The sequence below is a fragment of the Telopea speciosissima genome, chromosome 2, assembly GCF_018873765.1.
Source record: "Telopea speciosissima isolate NSW1024214 ecotype Mountain lineage chromosome 2, Tspe_v1, whole genome shotgun sequence".
NCBI classification, from domain to species: domain Eukaryota; kingdom Viridiplantae; phylum Streptophyta; class Magnoliopsida; order Proteales; family Proteaceae; genus Telopea; species Telopea speciosissima.
In genome coordinates this window covers 65,616,812-65,634,715 of record NC_057917.1, presented here as the reverse complement: position 1 = coordinate 65,634,715, position 17,904 = coordinate 65,616,812, and the positions used below count along the sequence as shown (strand labels likewise).

Below are 17,904 nucleotides of genomic sequence, written 5' to 3'. Positions count from 1 at the left end.
TCTCTTACCCTTTATTTATTTAGGATCTGATTTACCCACACAAATGTGAAGGATAAAATCCTTAATAGGCACTTAAACTTGCCATGTGGGAAGTCAGATGAGACTGATATGTTTTGGACAAGTAAATACCAAAATCCCTTGTTTAGAAGTCCAAAATTCAAACTAATTTAATTTTACCAAGTGAAAAAACAAGGAATTGAAAGATCTAGAACTACTAAGAGGGTGCAGTAGTGCACTAGACAAGAGTGGGAGCTACTTTGATATACATGACATGATATCGCATTAGATGGCAAGGTAAATAATTAAATTTGAAGCTGAAATTTGACATGTGGTCTTTTCATACCATCACCAGCATATACAATGATTGGACTCGCCATATGACTCTTTCACATGGAAAAATTGGATGTATGAATAAAGCAGATTCCATCCTAAATGGTTGGGGCAATTTTGTTCCTTTATTTTTCTATTTTCTTGAGAAAAAAACAAAGAGATAGTTGTAGGGTTCTTGTTGTGCAGCCCCACTTTTGCCATATAGGCTAATCATTTGGTTATAACAAGTTTCTAAATATTTGATGCATTAGATAAATGAGAATATTTGCCGATAGACCACATGTCAAATTTGGCAGACCATTTCAATGATAAGGTCTATGTTGCATGATGCTTTTGTTTCTCTTGTTTTTTCATTAATCTCTATTTTTTTAACAATTCAATTCAACTCAACCTTTTACCAAAAAAAAAAAACTCAACTCAACCCTTATCCCAAGTAAATGGGGTTGGTCACGTATGATCATTTAAATCAATTTTAAATATGTATTCAAACATATAATGTCAAAATTCGACAAGAAGATCATCCAATTATTGAATGATGGATGACACGAGGTCACATATTCACAAACTTTGGAGGCCAATTGACACTGCCACAAGACAGAAAAATGACCAAGAAGAGGGGATCCTTCCCATTGACATGTAGCTGATTCTAAATTGGAGGATAGTGGCATAGCCCAATTGTAAGGTCTTATCTCTTGGGTCCATCTCAGTCTAGCCCAACTCAACTCAACTCAACATACTCGTTCACACACTGATTGGGTCCAAGGAACAAATGGGTTAGCTTGGGTCCATCTCAGTTCAGTCCAGCCCAACTCAACTCAACTCAACACCAGAGAGAGAGAGAGAGCAGTTCATAGGCCTAGAGTTAAAAAGGAATTACAATTCACTCCAACTGTCTCATCTTTCTGCAAATCAATGAATTCTAAACCATTATTTCATCCTTTCAAATGAACGCTATATAATTCATTCAATTTCAACAAGATTGATCTCCAGAAAGCAAAGAATTTTAAAATGAAAGACAATTTTGAGGTAGACTGAACCCCAGTAAGAAAAAAGTTCTAAAGTAACATCAGAGATAGTCTAAGAGTTCTGATTAGCCGTAGCATAAGAGAGATAATTCTTGACGGCATCTCTCATGTCTTCAAAGCAATCAGAGAATTCAAAGAACCTGATCACCCGTTGAAGCTCTTGGTCTTGAAGATCATCGATGAAGGGACGCACAGGGAGTGCGTTCTCAGGTTGGAAAACGTAAGCATTTGGATTATCATCCACGATCACAACCCTACTCAAATCCCTCCCCATCTCCGACAAATCCTTCACAAACTTTCCTTCCATCTCCTTGCAAGAATCCCTGTAGAGTCGATGAGAAATCAAACCCTTGGGGTCAATCTTATCCAGCACCAAGGAGGCGTACTCCTTTATTCCCGCAGTGAACACCACAATCTCGAACTTCTCTCCTATGGCATCCAATAGCTCCTCCACGCCCGGACGCTTCAACACGTAGAAATCTATGAATTCCCCTTCGATCCTCGGCCGAACCACGAAATCGTACCTCTCTGGCGGTGGGTCTGGCTTGGAATGAATCAGAGTCTCATCAAGATCCAGAAAGACAGTCTTTTTCTCGGGACAACTCAAAGGCGGGAGCCCATTACTGTGAAACAGAGATCGGCAGATCTGATTCTTTGCAATCTCTGCTGCTGCTGCTTCTTCTTCGTCTTCGATTTTGCATTTCTTCAAGAGTTGGAACCCTTTCTTTCGGTGAATTGGGGTGCTGATCTTGGCTAATTTGGTGAAGATCTTGACGAGGCGACGTTGACATGAGAAGAAGGATTTGTTGATGGAAGCGACGACAATGGAGGAGGCGTTGGAGAAATTCTTCAGGGGCGACTTCTTTCTGCGGCGATTCCGGCGATCTTTGACGGATTTCGTGGGAGTTTTATTGATGGACTTGGACACCATTGCTTCTTGTTCTTCTACTTCTGCAGCTGCTGTTGTTGTTGGTAGGGGTTTTCTTCCTTCGTACACGAAGAAGATGAAATCCGGAGAGATAGGAAAGAGTGACATGAGGTCGTCTGGTTTTGGTCAGGGGGCAACGGTAGTTGTCTTGTGGGCGTGAGAATGGACGGTGAGGATCGGGAGTGAGTGGAATCTGGACGGTCACTAGTCGTTCGGGAGTTTGAATTTTTGGTTCGGCGCAACGGTCATGAAAATTGTTATTTTGTTAAGTGGGTTTTTCTCCAAATAGGATGGTAATGGTAAGGGCAACGGACCCTTGCCGTTTCTGTCCATTCCAGTTGACGGTAATACTCATTAATCAAGGGCCTGTAGACAGTACCAGTGGACCTCTTGCAATAACCGTTGGATTGAAATATACTTTTTCCTTGAATATCATATGTTAAGACTTAAGACTGGAGCCTTACAAATATAGATCCTTGCTAATAATGGATTAAGAACACTCTTAAGCCACATTACACATTGGTAGATTGACCGATGGATAGATTTTAGATCTTCATAGTCCACTAATCAAATTTGGTGACATCTTGTTCGATTGCAACCTAGTGATTGTGGGTTCAAGTAAGTACGCCCTTTATTGATGATAAGGTGGGTAAGATAATCTCCAAGAAGAAATTTTGCTATAGATTGATGATCAAGTGGGTAATATGTCTACATCAAGAAAATGCTATTTATCGCGATGATGAGAATTTTGGATTTTTATCAAAACTAAAAAAAAAAACTTTAAATTATTATGATTACCAAAAAATTGAAAAAATCATAAATACTCATCCATTAATTAATGCCTTAAAACTCTCACCCTCTCATGTACACGACTTATACGATGGTATATGAAACCTTTTCCCTTATTATTATTATTATTTATTTTCCTTTGATTTTGGGTTCGTAGATTCCTATAAATTGGAGTTGACTTTTTCGGTATATTATTATTATTATTATTCATTTTTTTTTGTTTTTGGGTTCCCGGATTCCTATAAATTGGAGTTGATCTTCTCGGTTTGAGTCTCTCTCTGGGTTTTGTGCTTTATAATTGGTTTGTCTCTGCTGCTACTGATATGGGTGAGATCTCTGAAACTAATTTAAACCTCTCAAAATCCATAGATGAAGAAGGTGGTGAGTTCAACAGAAAGGGATCAGGCTTCTCTATCTCTGTACCTTTCTTGCAGAAGGTAACCTTTTCAACTAGATTTAGCTAGTTTGCCCTTCTTAGGTGATTCATATCACAAGTAGAAGAAGCCTTTTAAGAGTTTAAAAACATTCATTTTAAGTATGAATGTGAGTTTAAAAATCTCAAAATTTTGTTGCTTTCGATTGGAACTACCATTTTTAAGCTGAGAAGTAAGTTTTGAATGTTGGGTTGCAGTTGATAGCAAAGGCATTGGGTACGTATTTCGTGGTATTTGCAGGGTGTGCATCGATAGTGGTGAATGTGATCAAAGAAGGTCAGGTAACTCCGGTTGGGATTTCGCTGGTTTGGGGGACTTGTGATACTGGTGATGGTGTACTCTGTGGGTCACTTCTCTGGGGCACATTTTAATCCTGCTGTCAGTCTTCGCTTCCTGCGGCAGATTTTCATGGAAACAGGTGACTTTAATCAAAACACTCATCATTAATCTTACCTTAATTATGTGCATTGTTTACTCATCATAACTTCCAGTTTGTGATTTGTCTCCCACTCCCCTCTTCTAATTACTGTTTAGTGTCACTCTTTTTCTGTTCACTCATTGAAAGATTAGCTTAATAATTGGTAGTTTCTTCCCCATTAATCATGAATCATGATTTTGGTGTGTTTGTTGGTTTTTTTTTTTTTGGTTTGGGGGGGGGGTGGTTTGGGTTTTGATTTGATATGTATTTCGATCTATTTAGGTTCAAGTTTGAATCGGGTGGCTTACAAGGGCAATTTTGTATTTTTTGAGGTTAGGGTTTTCTTATAAAATGTTATCATCTCTTTGAGAGTAAAAGTAAGAGAGGGTTGTACTTTGCTTAAGAGATTAGTGGATTCGTACTATTGCTAAGCTGGTCTTGTTCATGTGTGTGTATCTTATTCTCTTAACATTTTTCTTCTGTAAATCGCTATTTTAGGTGTTGTTTTCTTAACAAAGCTATGGGTGTTGGGTCAACAAAGGTTTTAAAACCCAAAATCAAATACGATATCGACCTCCATAGATTTTGATTCAAATTGGGATCAGAATAAATTGAAATCGGTCTTTTCCTGATCTTGCTTTCAAGGGTTTTAGTTGACTCTGACCCATTTTTTGAAGTTTTTATTCAAAAGTCTTGTAAATCTAGTTACAAGAGGTAAGTTTTAATGAATTTATGTTATTTTATTGATTAAAAGAAAGAAAAATAAATATTTTAAGTATATGTTTGGCGGGTTCCAAAATGGGTTTCATTTATAATCTTACTGGCAGGTACCGGCCAGCCTATGCGGCTGCACAACTCCTAGGATCAACACTCGCAAGCATAGCCCTTCGATTACTATTTGGTGCGGAGGAGACTCATTTCTTTGGGTCAGCACCAACAGGCTCAGACTTGCAATCATTAGTGTTGGAATTCATCATCTCTTTCTTACCTCATGTTTGTTGTATCCCGTGTTCCAACTGATAACCGAGCGGTCAGTTCTTCTTCTAAATCAGACTTGGACCACAATTATTTCTATATGTTCCGTAAAGTTATTTAAGCTGTGTTTGGTATGCATTCTTAAAATGCATTTTAGGTTGATTTTGTATATTTGGATGATAAAAATAATTGTTTATATCATTTATGAATGCAAAATGGATCTAGAATGCATACCAAATACAGCCGTACATAAACTACTCCAGAAATGTTTATAATAACAAATTAAACATCACGCATGGCCCCCTTAATATATATAGTTTCATAATATTTAAGGGGACTTTCTTGTGATGCAGATTGGAGAGCTAGGTGGTCTAGCAGTTGGGGCTACTATCATTCTAGATGCGATTATTGCTGGGTATTATCCAACTTACCATTTATTTGGTGAATTATAAATTATCTCTCTCACTAAAATCATTCAATCTCCATAGTAAGAAGGTCAAATTATTTCTGGTCAATTCAACCAAATAATTATGCTTAATTTGTCAGCCCAAAAATCTACCCTATGGTTACAATGGATGGGGGTTCAAAATTTTGTGGATTAAAGACTCTTAGGTCTCTGCTCATATGTCAAATTTTAGATCAAATTAACTATACCAAGTGGCAAAATAGAGTTTTGAGAATTCAGTACAATTGGAGATTGCACGGCGTGCTAGTCTTGTAGGCTTGCATGGACATGTATGGGATATACTAATACACAGACGATCGAGTATATATGTTTGAATTTGAGTTTAAAATTTGACTAGTAACCTATCTAGACCATCGTTCGCTTTCTATGCAACGATCGGAATTAATGAGAGAGTAATATATATATATATATATGTGACTTTGATTGTTAACATGTTAATTTCGGGATGATCGATGAAACCCAGCTAGGAGTTTAGGGCCGGCCATTGTTTGGAACCATTACAAGTCAATATGGGTGTACATTGTGGGACCCGTATGTGGGATGATTTGTAGTGCATGGACTTACAATCTTATCAGGTTCACAGACAAGCCCTTGCGTGAGATCACAATGAGTGGATCCTTCTTCAAGAGGAACATGATCTCATTCGTTCCAGAGAAAGATGTAGATGATGAATTCTCCTCTTTCTAGTCATGTAGTTGCTTGCTCTCTATTCAATTCAAATGAAATTAATAAAAAGAGAATTCAAAATTTCTTTTTCCTTCTTAGTGTACTGTAACCAGGAAAAATATATACATAAAAAAATAAAATAAAACAGACTGTGTGCACCATAGCTGTTCTGATTGCTGGAGGTATCGAATTATCTGAATAGCTGTTTTGAAGCTGACAAGAAAGCTGTGTTTGGTATGTATTCTAGGTCGATTTTGTATTCTTGAACAATAAAAACAACTATTTGTATCATCTGAGAATATGAAATCGACCTCGAATGCATTCCAAGAATGCATACCAAACGCAGCCGAAGTCTTAATCTACTATTGTATCAACATCCATTGCCAAATACTCCTAAGGAGGAGCGGTTTTCAGTGGGTTGAGGGCTCTGGGTCTATTCTTCCTTTTTCTTTTTTCTTGGCACCCTTAACACACTACAATAAAGCAAGAGAAGGGGGGTGAGGCACATATAAGGTAGAGGTGAGATTGAATCCCAGGATTCAAATCGACCGATTTGTATGGTATCAGTAGAGACCGATATCATTTCCTAGCCAAACCCATATTGATAGATCGGTACAGATCAAGGTTAAAAATGTAAAAATATTTTTTTTTTTTGAAAAAAACTAGGGTAATCTGTTTGATCCAGACTGATACAGACCGACCCCCTTCAAGTTATAAGCATATTCAAACCAGCCTCAAAAACTTTCTTTTTTCATTTTTGGAGGAAGAAGAGCGGAGAATTGAATTCCATCAACAGCGGTCTAATTGTTAACCAACAAAAAGGGTGTCTAACACCTACCATACCTAGATTTTAATTGAGGAAATAAGATCGTCAAAAAGAGAGAAGGGGGAGGAGGGGGGGAACCTAAATCCAAATGTAGGAAAAGTAGTTACTTCATAGTATGGATCCATTCCCACATGCCCAATATTGTTTTGCCCTCTATTTTAACCGTTGGACGGATAGAGAAGTCAAGATTAGCTACATGTCAAATTTGAGCATAATTCAATCAAATTCCTCTCTCATATATTGAAATGCATGTATATCCATCCATGGCTACAATACTCCGATGCTAATATTGTGCACTCTCCCATAACCTGGACTTAAGAGTCTACTTGTCCACAAAATTTAGGGCCCACCATGGCATTTATGGTATTTTTGACATTTAAGTGGGTGTTATATTTTAAATAATTGATTGACATGTATTCTTTGAAGTCCTTGGAAGAAGCAAGAAGGGGGAGGAGGGTACAGAGATTGAATGGTAAATCAATTGAAATTTCTTTTAGGGAAGATACAAAAAGTATGAAAATGGGCATAGAAAATTGCAGAAATTACTCATGCTGAATGCTCAAAAATGAACCGTGACAGCTATTAAAAAAACACAAATGGACGGTTACATAAACCTATGTCATGTTTATCCGTCCTATGCTTATGTAATCCTGATATTTATGAGATGATGTGCAACAGAACTTAAATTTTGAAACCCATCTACAACCATCCATCCAACGACGGGGAGGACTTGGAAACACATCCCTAGATGTTAGGATGCGTGCATACATCCTTCCAGCTGTTGAAAGAGTGGTTGGAGAGGAGTTGGACGCTCAAGTACTTGGAGAGAAAAAACCCAATTCCGGAGCTATGCAAAGGATGTAGCTCTAAAATAAAACTTGTTCAGCATTCATTTTGTTATCCTCCAACTTGCAAATGCATGTTGTGTCATGTGTATGATAAAAGTCAAAAGACATGGTTCAATACAATTCAGGTTTCTTTTCCCTGTATTCACATGATACAATCATTTGATTTATTAGTTTTCTGTAGCATCCAATAACTTAAAGCTGAGTGGAAACACAAGTTAGAATATCCATAGAGTACAACAGAGTATGTTAGACAAATAGAATACAAAATAAAATTCTTCTCCTACTCATATCATCACCACGTCCCTATGATCTTAGCTGCTTTAAGACTGAGTTCCTCTGTTTTGGCGAAAACTGTTGTTAGCTGTGGAACCATCCCTGGGTTTTGGTCTTGGGATAAGAATAGGTCTACAGCAGACTAGAGCCAACATTAATTCTACCATTAATAAGGACATACTAGTCCAAATAAATATTGTTTTCTTCCAATACCAAATAAACCTTTTAAATAGAGGAAGCTCAGATTCAATCATAAGAGATGCATTATAAATTTCAGGTATACCAGCACCAGGTCTGTATTCTGCTCGTTGTTCAATGACCACCCTCAAACAGGCAGTTGGCTCTTTTTCTTCAGTAAACCCTCTCATTTTCAAGTTGAGAGTTTGGGATTCTGATGAATAGCCAGTAACAAGAGGAGCAGTTCTGAGAAATGTCTCCAGATAGCGGATAGGCTCACTTTTAAAGCGCAACATGCATGGATCCCTCAAACTGGAAACAACTCTACCATTTGCAGATAAGAAATCTACCCTGACCTGTAGGCAAATAAATAATAGATTACATCATAAAAGTTTCTATTACAAGCAGATACAGGAAACAGGGCACTAGTAAAAATAAAAATTCAAGTTTTTTTTTAATGGATTGGGCAATTTTTTTTGGGAAAAAGTTCTCTGTCCGGGAGTGTGGGCTACACCAGCAATCCCATGAGTCTATCTCTCTCCTCCCTATGTGAAAAGACACCTCTGCCTCCTTGTTTTAAGGAGGAGAGAGATAGACACATGGGAGTGCTGGCGTAGGCCATACTCCCATGCAGAAAACTGCTTCCCATTTTTTATATCAACTTTTAAAATTTTTGCTTTTTCCTGGATGAAAGAAATAATTTTAACGCACGAAAATGAACAAAATTTACTGAATAGCTAGTGGGGCCCTTTATGTTGAATGTCTAATGCATCTGTTGTACCTCATGCAGGTGACTTTGTATAAAAACACTGACTTGGAATGATTACACAAATCCTCGCCCCCTCATTACCTCTTAAATAGGCCATTAAAACTGTTAATTTCTATTTTTAACATTATTTTTAAGCCCATGAAAGGGGAGGTTCATAGACTCCACTGCCCTACTTCATAGGGCTCACATTTCCCATAACATGATAATTAAGTATTTGCAATGTCATGCATTTCCCAGAACACAATTGAGCATTTGCAATCTTCCAACCTTATGCAACATCTTATAACAAATTTCCAAGTTTGATGGAAACTTTAAATTAGGGTCTCATGGGTTTTAGACAAAGAATTGGCCATGGACAACTACTTAGATTCCACTTAGACAAGTCTTGGGGATCTACATACCATTCAAATTGTTGACAATTTCTTTGGACAATGAAGAGGAAAATTTTCAGGTTGGATTGCTATTCTGATTTCTGAAAATGGAACAAGATACTGCAGGTAGCTACAGGAAGTTTCTTTTATGTTTTCTTAGAAAATCTCTTTTTCCTACGATGAAAATGATTTCAAAATGCCCTTCTAAAAGAATAATGGCATTCTTCCAGGGTTTTTTGCTTCTTTGAGGAGATGGATCAAGTGTTAGAATCCTAGAACAGTAGATACATGTCATAAGGTTGTAATGTTTTTTCAAAATTATTCCCTAGCACACAGGAAGACAAGTGGTCACGGGTTCGAGTCTGGGAACAGCCTCTCTGCGAAAGCAGGGCTAAGGCTGCATACATTATGACCCTCTCCAGACACCGCAGTGGGGGGAGCCTCGTGCACTGGGTACGCCCCCACAGGTAGACAATTCAAACATTTGTGGACCTTAACTCCAGGTGAGTACTTAAATGGCAGAGAGTGTACAAGAGCAGATCTTTGTCAGTTCTTCCTACTTGAAATGAAGATTGACATAGGACAGCCAAGATTAGGATAAAACTTGAAGAGACAGTACTTGTAATTTACCAAAGAGAGAGTCCAGGAGAAGCCAGAAGAAATCAGCAACCACAAGTTAACGAAGAAAAGCTGTTCTATCCAAATATTAGTGTAACATATTTTCACAGGGTCCTCCCTAACGGATCCTAACTTAGCTTAACAGCATGTTTAGAATCCTCCCAACAGGCAGAATCGCAGGGTGTTAGAAACAACCAGAATAGGAGAAATGAATAACTTCAAATCTAAAACTCAGAACAGTCCCAAATTCTGGTTTAGTTTCCACAAGAGGTGTCATCCCTTAAAAGTTGTTAGTGATGCAACGGTAGGATGATCAGTTATTTGTAAGTGATTCAAATAGAAACTAAAAATTTGGAATTAGTAACTACCATTAACTACCAATCCACAGATCTGATCAACCTAAAATTTGAACGATGGAAGAGTCTGGTCACTAGGTAAGAACCCCAGAATATCTCATAAAATCAAGGGTTAGATGCAGAGTTATAGCCCCTTGAAAGTTGCAGCAAAGGGAGGTCAAAACAGGGGCACAGGGTAGTAATAGCCAACAGTAAACTTCAGATTTGAATAAGAGATGATGTACAGCAGGATATATCTTCAACTAAGCTTCTAACTATGATGGATCAACTGAAACAAATCTCAAACACTTAACTTGATATCACAGGGATTGATTTAGAAGAAGAAGCGGTTAACTTGATATCACAGGGATTGATTTAGAAGAAGCAGCAGTTAACTTGATATCACAGGGATTGATTTAGAAGAAGAAGCGGTTAGGGATAAAGGAATAAGATGTGACTAGAGCTTCCCACTCAAGCCTTGCTAGTCTCACACCAGCCTCGCATAGCTTCTCACTAAGGTTTCTGCATCTCACAGAGATATCTTGCATCCCACAAGGAACAACAAAAGCCATAGGTTGATTGTCAAATTCGATGGCATTGTATGATCCTTCTCTTATTTATTAACTTTGAAATAAAACAGTAGAATAGAACCTTCCTTGTGAGGTGGGGAAGGTTCCTTACAGATTAGAAACTATCTTCTAGAACTTAAAAAATTAGAAACAAGTCATATAATTAGCAACTAACTACTAAGGACAATAAATAGGTGCATAGATCTGTTAGGGTTTATAAATAAAATCTACCCTCATATTCTTTTCCATATTTCTTTCATTTCTTTATTATTCTAAACTTTTGACTTGACCAATATTCAAAACCTATGCTCTGATATATCTCATCCTAGAACTTGATAAACATCCATTACTAACTCCAGCTCAGAGCTATATTCCCTATGTCCATCAACAACCCTACAGTTTCTTCTGCTCAAAACCTATTTCTTTAGTCAGCCTTTAAACTTAATGCATCTATCAAAATCTTGTCTGGAACCCCATTATCCTTCATCAAAGACGTTCTAGATTCTTATTAATATTCTGAAGGTCACCAGAGGAACAATATGGAAGGTACAGTCTATCGAACCAAGTGGTGTCTATCAAGAAAGAAAAGTCACTCCATTGGTGAAATAACAAATTTCAAGGACTGGTCAGATACATGCAATGTGATATGCCTCCTCTTCCTTCTGGCTTCTGTTTCTCAGACAACTTGACATATGCTTCACAGTCTCTTTGGAGATGGAAGGAAACTAGTTACCAACCCTTTTCAGCAGACGCAGAATAGGAACAAGTCTGAGAAACTCATAAATTTTCTTGAGAGAATGAGTGGTGCACATCCATACAAATGCAGCAGCAAACTTATAACAACTATATTATAAAATATGAAGTAACAAAACTCAACTAAGAAGTAGCATAATCAAGTCTTGGAATGAGCTAACGGGTAGATCATTTAATTTGTGGAAAAGTAAGTTAATTAATACTCTTTCTAGAGTCAATGCAAAGAAAGTATATCAATATATGACAGAAAGGGGGGCCAAATATCTTATCTCAGCATAGAGGAGGAAGGAAAAAGAGATACAAGGAATAGCAGAACTGTGCTCAGGTGGTTAAAGAGCATGGTCCAGAAGGGTTAGCCCGTGGTAATGGCTAATACATTGGTTTTTCATAGAAACATAATCATCATTATAATTTTTCAACTTCTTTGTTGTAGCTTACATATGAAGATCCAATTTGATTAAGAGGAATTACAGAACATAATCTATGGAATGAAGAAAGCTACAATTAGATTGAGATTGAGATTGAGATGGAATCTTTTTCCCATCATATTCGGCAACGTTGGATATTCTTCAAGACTGGGAATAACAAATCTTTTGGTTTACAAATAACTGCCTATAAACCTCTTTAAAGGCATAACCTTTATGACTGAGGAAGGCAAAAGGGGATGAGGCCCTCCAAAGGAAGAAATGATGATAGAGAACCAGAACAGAGTACCCCGAAACAGAAAAGAGGAGAAAACACACAAGCAACCACCCTAAGAGAGAAAAAGAGATCAACTGTAAGAATATTCACCCAGTTGGAGTGTAAGTTGCCAATGTAAGCATCTGCAAATTCTGGGAGAACAGAGTTCCAGAACTTTAAGAAGGAGGTGCATCTCATGGCTCCACACCATGATAGCATCGCTTTTTTTTTTTTTGGGGGGGGGGGGAGAAAATGTAAGTAATAGCGAAGCATTCAAATTTATTACATGTCACACACACACACCCAACTAGGACAGGAAATAGACTGTTATAGGCTTATAACCAAGATGGACATGTAGACACCCAAAAAGAACCCTTTTCTTATTACCAAGATTCAATGAGGCCATGGAATGAGCCTCCCGGTTGAACTTAATTGGAACAAACACCTTTAAAACAGTCCAGCTGATGCTGAGAAATGAAGTAGAACCTCGGAATTACTCCAAGGCCATAAGAACCAGGATTGTCAAGAGGATGAGTCTCCATAAGATCCAATCCATTATATAAATCACTGTGTTGAACTATATATGGTGTAATCTGACAATCAATATACATTAATTTTCACTTTAATTAAAGTTGAGCATAAGAATGTGATGGACACAAACCGTGGTCGTTGTCCCGGATGGACAACAGATTAGTGAAGTCTAACATGATAAGATCAAGTGACGTTTCCCAAGAAAACTAACAGGAAGCAAAGTGATAGAAACTCAAATCAAGAAATTACTATCATCAAACAGCAAGCTTTGACAAAATAAATCAAACTGAAGCCAAGGAATGATACAGGGACATACCTGGAAGACCCCAAGTTTCTTATTGTACTCAGATTCGGGCAATGTCAACGAAATGGTGAGCTCTAATTTGTGATTTGGGGGAACAAAACGTGATCCAACATTATTTTTAACTCCATCTTGTCCTTCACAATCTGAACCACACAAGCCACCAGAGCAATGCATGAGAGGAACATACGCAACTGGACTTCTCTTCGTATAATCAAAACTCAGTGTCTCTGTCAACTGAATAGGCTCCTCAACTATATACCGCATCATAAAACCACCCATCACGAATGCCAAAACCAGGAGGCCACATAACATGAAACAGACATAGACCGACCAGAATAATCCGTAACCGAACCTAGCAATCAACGTTCCAATCTTATGTCCCTTCAACCGTTCAAATATATATGGAGAAATACTCTCCCAAAAATTATCCCAAATCCCAAACAACCTCGAGGTCAAATATCTTTTAGCCCGTCTCATAGTTTGAAAGGGGTCGATCACGAACATGAAAGAATGATAGGACAACCAAATAGGGAAAGTAACAAACTTAACCAATATACTGAATTGAAATCCTATTGCCTTAATCACCAATCCCACAAGGAAAATCAGAAAACTGGACGAAGTATCTTCGGGGATTCCCGCATGGGAATCCCCCGTCGCGGAGTCATCAACACGCTCGTTATTTGCAGAAGTGACGATAGAATCCTCGTTATCCTCCTCTTGTACACTATTAATTGGACCCGAGTTTGAACCAAGCCGAGGAAAATCAGAACTTTCACGAACCTTTTCATGATCCTTCACTCTATTCCTTTCCTCCGCAGGAAATAATGACTCAGAAACGTGGGTAACTTCCGAAATCACCGGCGAATCAGAGCTCGCATCCTTGTCATCTTTGCAGGAACTCCCTTGACGACTGAGTCGCAATGAACGTCTACGCCGGAGGCCACTGGGGACAGTAGTTACGTAGGGATGCTTAGCTCTAATTATTTCACTCGATTTATCTTCAACGATCTCGTGCTTGAGTAACTCGGTGGATCCTCCGGATTCGTCCTCGCCATTGCAGTCCAAGAAGGGAGATTCTTCAACGGCGTCGAAGAACTGATCGAAGTTCGGGTCTTCTCCAATATTTGTGTATCCTTCCATACAACACAAATCAGAAGAATGAATCGCTGTAGGGGGTTTAAAGGTTTCTGATTTCTGATAAATTCATTCGAAATGGTCGACAGACACGAGTTAGATAGAGCAAGAGAGAGAGGGGGAGAGAGAATTGGGGGCGGAACTCGGGAGAGGGAACGAATTAATCATTCACAATACATAGGAGAGAGATGATGACGCGTGCAATAGTGCCATTACGATATCGTACACGTGATGGCGCAGATAGGCTACATATAGGGAGGAGTCCAGACTCCACCCTAATCTGGACTGGACCGTCTATTTTTTGGGTAGACCGTCATTCAGAGATGGTCTATCATTCTTTAGAATTTTGATTTTTTTATTTTTTGGTAAATCGAAATTTTATCAATTTATAAGATAAACAGTCGCACAATAGTCTACAAAATGCCACTCAATCAATTGGGTGGCTGAGATTAACCGATTGATGTGTCAAGTACTGAGACCGACCGATGAAGTTGCAATATGGGCATTGGTTCTAATGAGAATCTTCCTAGCCGCATGGATGGGTAAGCGTGTTAAGGGTACACACTTGAAAAATCAAAAAAAGATTTATTAATTTCTTTTCTTCTGTGAGGAAACATAACATTAACAAAGCTTCCACTCTACCACATTCATATTTAAAGGATCTGTACGAGTACGAGTACGAGAGTACAAGAAGTTTTACCAAAAAAAAATAAAATGGAAGTAGTCAAAGGTGTCACACTCGTTAATAACAAAGCCTGCCGAACCAAGGTATCATTTACCGAGTTTATAGTTGGAGCAGCTTCTAGGCTTCTGGAGTATGGAGAAAGATATTGAGTATCACGAACTGGGAGCATGTTCATGGTCTGAGGAATTAGTGGAAAGTCTGGAGATTGATATCGAGTCCTGGTCAATCGCTCATTGGAGAGGAGTCGGATTCTCGATGAATTACTACGGACAAAGATAAAAATATAAAAAATTTTATTTAGTAATCTTATTCGAATTTGACCAACCCCAATCAGTATTAGATTGATATCGGCCGAGATTGATGCCCATATCGATTACTAAAACCATGACTGAGAGGACATCATTTGGGCGTGAGAGTTCTGAGATGTGAGTGAGGTTACCGGTTCCCTGCAATCGGATTCCACAATCAGGATCCAACGGTAAAATGAGGGCAATCCTTAATTCCAATACATGGGATCCAGATATTGTATAACCGTATATCCTTCCCATTAAAAAAGAAACCGTATATCCTTAACAATCCATCATGTGATCATCCGAAGTTTCAAACCATTTGATCTATCGGGGGCCCACCGTCCACATAAGATATCATTCCGCACACATGGCGAAGCCGGTTGCTAATACGTAAGATACACTGACACATGACAGAATAATGATCCCATTTGTTTCCTTTTTTTTTTTTTTTTTGATGAAATAAAAACTATATTAAAAAGAAAGTTAGATAGTTTCAGGTGGTGGACAAGGAGCAGTTATCTCCTTCTCTGGTAAGTAGTGAAACGAAATGTTCATAAAGTTGTGTGAGACTTTAGCTATTTGCAAAAATAGGAGTAGGGAAAGCCAGGGGATGTTGGTAGCATCCGGATAGTTCAGCCATGAAAATAATTCTTTATCTTGCAACTAGACATGATGAAGGGCAATTCCCTCCTGTCGAGATTTCTTCCAGCCCTGTAGTAACCCATAAAGAGCTGCAGTAACTGAGTCCTGTACATTGATACAACCTGCATCTGTAGCAAAACTATTGTCATCTATCAAAAGGTCAAATGTCCACTTGACTAAATTAAGTTCGGGTTCATAGACGCTTGCGACCATTAAACCAGTCATGACGGTTATAGTGTTAGTAGGATACCATAAAGTCATTGGATGAGAAAAACTAGAAGAGAAAACATTTGTTTCCTTTTTGCCAAACAGTTGCAAGTATAGATGATATTGAAATATCATATAATTGGGCACAAAAAAGTTATATAATAATTAAGGCCAAATGTTCTCTGTGCTAGGGGCACAGGTTGCACCCAGATACATGGGGTGGGGGAAATGACCACCCTGCCCCCTGAATGGCAGACCCATGTGTCTGGGGCCTGGGCGCAGGCTGCGCTGCGGCACAAAGAACATCAGCCCAATAATTAAATAAATGAGAGAGGGTTCTCTGCTCTAAAAGTGTGGGCCTTGTGCTTGAGCAAGTGCAGGGCCAATCACAATGGATCCGGCTCCTCTTCAGCGCACTTGTGTGCCGGATGGTGTCCAGCGCACATCATGTGGCTGGGGAGCTCCGATCCACACCGCCGCATACATCCCAGTGCAGTGGCGTATGGATCGAGGCCTCCCCAACCGGACAATGTGCATTGGACATCGTCCCGCGCGGGAGAGGAGCTCAATCCAATGACAACACATGTGGGAGTATCAACACGGCAAGATTTTTGCATTTATAAGAGGTGGGGCTGTCATTTCGCCTCTCTTTGTGGATTCTACATTAAAGTATTTGACTATGGATGTTTAGGAAGACTTCACAAACTTTGCACCTTCGTCCTGCAATTCCGCCCCCACCCTTGCTGCAGATCCCACCTGGGAATTTCATTCACTGACTTCACAAACATCATTTCATCTTCAAATTTCTTATACAACTTAGGTATGTTGTTGGAGATAGTAGCATAAAAAATTAAAAATGTTGAGATAGAGATACTTATGAACAGGACGACGTCGAACCTTACTCCCATGGTGTGAAAGAAAATCTTCTGTAAAGGGGAGAGACTGGGTTTAGGAATGTGTTGTGTCAAGAATTGGGGGGAACGTGCCATTCCTGCCAAGTACAAAACAACAATAGAGGACCGGGCTGAGCCGGTTTAGTCGCTCCGATGTTTAAGTTAGAACTCTCTAGCAACAGATAATAGTAATTGAAATCAGATGATCATAGAAGCAGGTTAGCCAGTTATTTATAGGTGATTAAGAGAGTCCAAAACGTGACTTAACAGGAAAGGGAAGCTCCCCGACTTGAGTTTAGGTGGTTAGAAGCCTTTTTAGGGCTAGGGATAAGCTCTCCAACCCATCACGCCACATTAATGCGCTAATTTAGAGCCATTAGGGCCATTCTACGTTATTTTCAGAGCGTGATTCCACCGCCTTATCCAAATTTGGCGTCGGAGCATGGTCAGCCCCCTACCAGGATCGGATCGCTATCTACTCTAAGTCGGTTCTTTCTTGCCTCGTCCTCAATGGGATGACTTGATCGCGGGCACGAACCGTCCTCGCCCACATGGGGCTACACATGTCAGAACCCTATTGGGTGCCGATTTTATGATGTATCAGAACGTATACACCATATTGGAGAGATTACTCCTTGTAGATCATCAAAGATGACAGATTGATATATGCAATTTGCCGGAGAAGAAAGATGAGGTTGGGACTTGGGACGATGGAAGGTTGAGGAAATGGGTTTGGGTTTTGTAATGTAAGGCTTAAAGAGTTAAAAGATAAAACAAAACTAATGAAAGTAATATGGCCATTTATGAATAGTTTGCTTTAACTAACGGTGTCAACTAAACGGACTGGGGTTATTTGTAAACCCCATCATAGTCCAGGGGAGGTACATGAATTGTTCAAACAACGGGGGTTGCTTGTAATTGTACCAAACTACAAGGAGACACATGTATATTGCTCCAAACAAAAAAG

General features: G+C 38.9%; 2 protein-coding genes and 1 pseudogene across 2 annotated transcripts; 1 reads left to right on the top strand and 2 right to left on the bottom strand.

Moving 5' to 3' along the window:
- Nucleotides 1-1,304: 1,304 nt before the first annotated feature.
- LOC122649990 (carboxy-terminal domain RNA polymerase II polypeptide A small phosphatase 2-like) lies at nucleotides 1,305-2,432 on the bottom strand. The gene has a single exon (XM_043843270.1). It carries the CDS (start codon nucleotides 2,389-2,391, stop codon nucleotides 1,408-1,410), a length of 984 nt encoding a protein of 327 aa, XP_043699205.1. The 5' UTR covers nucleotides 2,392-2,432; the 3' UTR covers nucleotides 1,305-1,407.
- A 963-nt stretch (nucleotides 2,433-3,395) lies between these two features.
- On the top strand, nucleotides 3,396-6,052 carry LOC122651007 (annotated as a pseudogene).
- Nucleotides 6,053-7,846: 1,794 nt separating this feature from the next.
- Nucleotides 7,847-14,306, bottom strand: LOC122652969 (seipin-2). The gene is made up of 2 exons (XM_043846857.1): nucleotides 13,099-14,306; nucleotides 7,847-8,511 (listed from the first exon to the last, which is right to left on the bottom strand). Exons 1-2 carry the CDS (start codon nucleotides 14,224-14,226, stop codon nucleotides 8,026-8,028), a joined length of 1,614 nt encoding a protein of 537 aa, XP_043702792.1. The 5' UTR covers nucleotides 14,227-14,306; the 3' UTR covers nucleotides 7,847-8,025.
- Between the last annotated feature and the right edge of the window lie 3,598 nt (nucleotides 14,307-17,904).

Coding starts and splice junctions, on each gene's coding strand:
- LOC122649990 (XM_043843270.1), bottom strand. CDS start 2,391: ATGTCACTCTTTCCTATCTCTCCGGATTTCATCTTCTTCGTGTACGAA.
- LOC122652969 (XM_043846857.1), bottom strand. CDS start 14,226: ATGGAAGGATACACAAATATTGGAGAAGACCCGAACTTCGATCAGTTC. Junction 8,512..13,098: donor AGAAACTTGGGGTCTTCCAG/GTATGTCCCTGT, acceptor ATTTGCCTACAG/GTCAGGGTAGATTTCTTATC.